General features: G+C 36.9%; 1 protein-coding gene across 1 annotated transcript; it reads right to left on the reverse strand.

Moving 5' to 3' along the window:
• Positions 1-902: 902 nt before the first annotated feature.
• On the reverse strand, positions 903-3,864 carry LOC132165537 (uncharacterized). The gene is made up of 2 exons (XM_059576153.1): positions 3,075-3,864; positions 903-1,286 (listed from the first exon to the last, which is right to left on the reverse strand). The coding sequence occupies exons 1-2, from the start codon at positions 3,690-3,692 to the stop codon at positions 1,200-1,202; spliced, it is 705 nt and encodes a 234-aa protein (XP_059432136.1). The 5' UTR covers positions 3,693-3,864; the 3' UTR covers positions 903-1,199.
• Positions 3,865-6,591: the final 2,727 nt, after the last annotated feature.

Below are 6,591 nucleotides of genomic sequence, written 5' to 3' on the forward strand. Positions count from 1 at the left end.
TCGACTATCCAAGGATTATAATATAATATCCAAGGAATACTCGGGATAAATTGAGCAATTGATGAGCCCAATCTTTTGGGCAGGTTCTGGGCTTCTGACGACATCCAGGCCCATATTTCCATTCTTTCATGACCTGGACAGTGGGCTCAGGTCTTATAAAATGTGTGTAACAAGAAGCATGGGATGAGCGGAACGACAATGGAAGGGAGGTGGGGAGGCTGTTATGTGCGTGAGGGAGACGACGTGGAGTGGCTGTAGAAAGGGAGAAAGGGAGAAAAGAGAGAAAAAAACACCAGAGAAGCTGAGAGGAAAAAAGAAGGGGGGGAGGGGAGAAAGGGATGGAAAAAAACTCCATCCCTCCCCCCTCAAAACAGCCGCACAAGGCCGTAGGAGGCCAAAACTTAACCCATGCTAGCCTGCTTTCCATGATGACATGTATGGAATCACAACGACAATGCTTGCTTCCATATTGATTGAAATGGGTATGTATCCCTTTTTGATACGTAATTCTACTTTTCTGTTGCCATTTTTTTTTTTTTTTTAAAATAAAACTTACATTGGCCGTCATTTTAAGCAAAAGGCAGTATCTTCCTCCCAAATTTCACTCTTATTTTCACCTATCAACGAATACACCTCAGCATTCAGCAAGGCTTGGAAAGCATTTTTTTCTATTCTTTTTTTTTTCTTTTCATTTTTCAAGATTGTTTGTGGGATTCATCTGTTTTGGACAATTTAATTGAACGAAATTATTTATTTAGAGAATTTGATTTAGTTTACTCTTAAATCCCTTTGTTAACCCCGCTCAAGAAAGAAAAAAAAAAAATAGAATGGGTTTGGGGTAGCACCATAAATGAGATATTACATGAAAGAGGAGAACAAGCCAATGGAGCCTACTCATTCAAAATCAGAAAAAAAAAAAAAAAAAAAAAATGAGGGGAGCGTGGAATGCTTCAATGCCACACATTAGATTACACTTTACACGCAGTCAGCAAATTCTCTTGCAAAATCTTTGGTAAGTTTGTTTGTTTGTTTGTTTGTTTTTTTTTTTTTTTTTTCTCTCAAGTTTAGAATCTCTTCACCACATTTAGGCGAGTGAACTTCGTCGTGCCTTGCTCACATTGGCTCTACAATTACAGGGAGAGAAATGAGTGAGAGAGTCGGACAGGGTGTGGAATTTTTTTTTACCCTTGGGTAAATGCTCAGACGCTCAATCCATCGAATCCGCATTGCTTGTAAGTGAGAGACTGCTTCCTCGGACTTATCACTATTGCACAGTCAACTGACACCTGCCCACAGTAATTATTTTTTACTGGAGTGAGAAACTTGATAGATAATACATTAAAAATAAAAATATATATATATGATGCGTTAATACAACAATAAAATGATATGCTAGCATGTATGGGACACGTGCAACAATAACAGCTTGGGTTGAGAAGTTACAGTAAAAAAAACTTTTACTTTCCGCTGCCGGGATTCCCGGAAATCCCACACATAAGCAAATAACTAATTTATGCTACAGCGGATGTTGGTACAATAATAATGGAATATATATATATATATATATATATATATATTAAACTTTTCTAAATTTTACCAATATATCCTTATATTATTCGAGAATACAAGTATGGGCTAATTGAGAAGGCGACACCATGATTTGCCTATTATTAAACCCCACTGCCAAACACAATCTATGCGCTAATTATGGACCTCAGAAATGTTGAAAACAGCTCGAATGTGACGTGGCACCCAAACAGCTCAGAGAAAATAAAATCCTTTTATCCTGATTTTTCGGATCAAACTATACAAAAATACATATCACCAAATTTTAAACACGCATTTCATAAAAATCAAAATAAATAAAAAATTAATATTTTTTGATAATTAATTATTTACTAATTAAAGTGATTAACTGCATGAATCAAAGTAAATAAACATAATTAGACGAACCTCATATAAATAAACCTGTTGTTAATAATTGAACTCACAGAAACCTACAAGTGTAATTTCAAAAGAAATTCAGTATATCCTTAGCAACAATGTTCATGTTGGACGGGAGCGTGCAATACGGGCCCCCCATGGGCCTCAAAACGCAAAAGTCACATGGCGGTGACTGTACAAAGACTTTTTCTCCCTCATCACAACAAAAAGCAGTTTTCGAATTTACTTTTATCTCCATTTTTTTTTTCACCTAATTCTTTTTCAGTTTTGACTGCCAATTTGATCATCTAATCTTTACTGTGGCCAATTCTTAATGTAAAAACCAAAAACGGGTAGAAAAGGAGAGGCACGCAAATATCCAAGAACATGCTCTACCAAAGAAACCCCATTATCATAATCATAATTATAATTATAATTATAATTATTGGAGCGTTTTTCCAAAACGAGACAAATTTTCAGCACAGTTACTTATAAACAATTTTTTTTTTTTTAAAAAAAAAACATTTTACAATATAAAATTAAAAAAAAATTAATAAATTCGACTTTTAAAAAACCAATAAAAAATTATAAAAAAAACATTTTTCTAAAATAAACACGGCCACCGCATTTGCCTTTCGGACACTTTACCACCTACTACTTTTTACAAACATAACTAGCAACTAAACCAACCCAAATATATAATTTTTAAAACAAATAAAAAGAAGAAGAAAACAAAAAAAGTATGAAAGACGGCAAGACGAAGGAATTGCCGCAAACGCAGTTTCTTTTTTCACTACCCCTAATCAACCATTCCTGTCTACACATAAAATGGCATTAGCTACCAACCAAACAATATGAAAAGGCCGAAAGGGACACAAGTGGTCGGTCCGTTTCGCAGACGGAATCACACTGACAGACATAGACAGAGAAACCAAACCCCATTTATAGGAAATCAAAATTGCTTTCCCAATATATATATATATATATATATATATGGAATTATTAATGCACCGAATTTAGTGAGAGATGAAAAAATAAAATAAAAAAATTTAATAAAGAAAATAATTGGGTATGCCCAAATTAGAAGTGGGTTGTAATGGAAAAGCAATTGGAGGAAATTTAGAAAAGCAATTGGAGGAAATTTAGGAAACCTGAACGCCAGGGGAATCGAAGTTTAAGACACGGATCTTAGCGGAGACGTCACCGAGGACCCTGAGCTCCACGCGGTCGTTGAGAGAAGCGTCCCGGACTAAATCGGCGGCGTCGGCTTGGAGCAGATTGACGCGATCGACGGCGACGGTGGCCTCCACCTGTCTGACGCTGTGGGCCTCCTGGTAGAAGCCGGGGACGGAGGCTTTTCCCAAGGGGATTCCACGGTACATGACCGTGAACCTGGACTCGCCGTACTTGATCCCAACCCTGTTGGGGTTCACCGCCGTGAAAAGCATCCGGATGTTGAGCGATAGGGAGGCGGAGGATGTCGGGGTGGTACCCGGATTGGTGGCGGGGGTGGATGGATTGGGTGTGATGCCCATGTACTGAACGCCCACTTGCTGTAGATCGAATGAGGGTTTCTTGGGTTTGACGGCCAGGATGATGACCAAAACGACGGCCAGGATTAGGAGAGCTAAGAAGGAGAAGAGGAGGAAAAGGCAGCAGCAGCAGCCCTTGAAGGAGGCCTTGGAAGAGGAGGACGACGACGGCGTCGCTGGGTAGTAATGTTGGTGCCGCACTCTGTGCTCCCCGTTCACGTTAGCCCTTGATGTCATTCTTCGACTATTGTGCGCCGCTTCTCCCTCTCTCTCTCTCGCTTTCACTCTAGTAGTCTCTACCTTCTTTCCACACAGGAGTATTTCTTTGCTTTGAGAGAGAGAGATAGAGAGAGTGATAAAGGTGGTGAGAGAGAGTGAGAGAGAGGTTCCTCTGAGTCAGTTGGGTGAGTTTGCTTGACAGGGAAATAAAAGGGATAATAAGTACTAACAATTAAATAAAGCCAACGACGATAAAAGTAGACAAAATGTGGAGTACTGCTGTCGTTTTTATGTCCACCTTAGAGCCCATAAAATGTGCCTCCTTTTTTCTTGGCGCAAAATGGGCCTCCTACACCTTACTTTAAAGCGGTTAAGCTTAGTAATTACGTCTTTAATAACTAATCCCACTATCTTAAGCAGTTATTAAATTACTACCTTAAGCAGTTAGCGATTATTGAAAATCAAACTGCATTGTGTAAACACCTTTTAAAATGAGATACAAATTTTCTCCAATCTAGTTTAATAAGTGTCACGTGTCATCTCACATGTTTTTTTTTTTTGTTTTTTAATATTTTAATAGTCATTTATTGTCATTCCTGTTAGAATATATGGCAAATATATTATATTTTCCATATATTCCATAATTATGCTGATATTGAAATATTCCTTATTTATGGGTTGATTGTAATCATATATTGGGATTGTAATCAAATCAAGGGGATTTGATTACCAAACTTATATTTAGACATTACCCTATAAATAGGGACCTTTGTATTGTAGACAAATGAAGTTAATGAGCACAATGTAACTCTTAGGGGTATTTTTAGTGGTGGATGTAGGTGTCTAACACCGAACCACCCGTAAGTTTTTTGTGTTCATTCTCTCTCTTGCTTCCGCTATTATTCCCCCATAATCATTATTTCGACATAATCATTAATTTATGAACTTCAAACATATTGAATGACATTTGTCACTTATTAAAGTAGGTTGAAAAAAATTTCCTCCAAAATTTTCTCCAAACTGATTTAAAGAAAATTTATGTCCTTTAAAATGAGCAGTTTGAGCTTATTTGGTGTTTTAAGTCTTTTTTGACCTTCTTAAAAGCCTATTTTTATTATTTTTATTATTATTTTTAACGCCCGAGTGTTTTAGATGAATAAAAAATTAATAAAAATTTATGTAAAATGATGTCTTTTTAATATATTATATATAATAAATTGCCTCATTGTACACTTCTAGAAATGCTAGACAAACTCCTATTCTCAAATTCTCAAGTGCATACTCTCTGATATAAGAGTAAAAATTATCATTAAATTTTGTAATGAATTACTATTAAATTTTTTAATGCAATAATAACTTTTTATCTAAAAGGCTCGTGCACTTAAAAGTGTAGGAGTTGGCTTAACTAATTACAACAGTTGATACACAGTTTCCAAGTGATGACGTGGCATGATCTTCGTGAGACGCCATTGTGTCCAAGGCGGAGTCGGGCTGCAAGAAAGCAAACAAAAGGATCAAAGCTATCGGTGGGTGCTCAAGCGGGAAAACTCCGATGCCCAAGTCAGTCTTTGGGGTGAAGAGAATATGAGCAACAAAGAGAGAGCAGCAAGAGTTGCGATTACCTCAAAGTTGAGTTGAGACTTGTATTTTATAGGTATGGAGCAGTTTGTTCCCCGTACGCTTCGGCTCCCTTTTCCTTGGATATTTGTTGTGCAATTATCATCGAAAGATATGGGCTGTTAGCCATTTCATGATCTTAGGAGTCTAGAATCATGGGATAAGTGGGTTTGCATTGTTGGTGCTAGATAGGGATGCCCAAGTCTTCCTTGGGTACATATCTCTATGTTTAAATGCTCATAGCTGATCCATCTTTGTTGAGGGTAGATAGCTGTTTGAATATGGAAGATAGGATTATCCCATTTGTATAGGATAACATATATTTCTTCGGTGAATGACCGATCTATCCATAGCATAAGACCATTATGCCCCGTGAACTGACTAGCTGTCAGGTTGGCTTACTAAGTTTTCACATGGGTTTAGTCTTAACGAGTTCAGTTATTGGATTTGGGTCGTGAGGTATGTTGGGCCTTACGTGGCCAATCCATCACTCAACAACAATAACAAATTAGTTTAATGGCTTCAACTGACACTTTAAGAATCCCACCCACAAATAAATAAATAAATTTAAAGCCAATCAATGGATGTCAAAAAGGAAATTTTGATCTAATTGGCATTCAAGTGGCTGAAAAAGATTATGGCAAAAGGGTCGTACTTTGGGCTTCAACTTCTACAAGTATGTGAGATTAATCATAATTGAAATGAGATTATACATATTTCCAGGGACGGAGCCAGAAAATTTTATGGGAGGGGGCCAATCAAAATTTTTTTTATTAAAAAAAAATTATTTTGATTATTTTTCATGAAATAAAGACTACCGTAAGAACAAAAAAAAAATGTGAGCATTTGAAAGTAAGGGCCAAAAAATTGACATTTGAAAGTAAGGATCAAAAATTAAAAAAACTTAATGGGTATGGCCCAAAAAAATTAAGAATAGGGCCAAAAGTTTTTATTGGATATGGCCAAAAAATCTAAAAATAGAGCCAAATGTTTTTGGAGGGGGCCCAAATGACTAAACTTAAAATTTTACATTTTTTTTTTTTACTTAAAATTTTTTTTCTCCTTATTTTGGGGGGGACCATGGCCTACCCCGGTCCCCCCCTCCCTCCGTCTCTGCATATTTCCATCTTTTACATTTGAGCCACATTGTCACATTCATAATTCGGCCTATGGTTTTGGCCTTCAAATATTTTATTATATCATTTATTTTCTGGTTTTGAGTTTCGTTGCATGTCGCCCCGGCTGACGTTGAGACAAGGAGAGCCAAGTCACTCAAGTCGAGAAGGAAGAAGAGACAATG

This window comes from Corylus avellana, chromosome ca1 (genome assembly GCF_901000735.1).
Source record: "Corylus avellana chromosome ca1, CavTom2PMs-1.0".
NCBI classification, from domain to species: domain Eukaryota; kingdom Viridiplantae; phylum Streptophyta; class Magnoliopsida; order Fagales; family Betulaceae; genus Corylus; species Corylus avellana.

What these genes read in the sequence shown, in the direction of transcription:
- LOC132165537 (XM_059576153.1), bottom strand. Translation starts at nt 3,692, where the DNA reads ATGACATCAAGGGCTAACGTGAACGGGGAGCACAGAGTGCGGCACCAA. An exon ending in TCGATTCCCCTGGCGTTCAG is followed by an intron (nt 1,287 to 3,074) that starts GTTTCCTAAATT and finishes TACTGTGGGCAG; the next exon opens with GTGTCAGTTGACTGTGCAAT.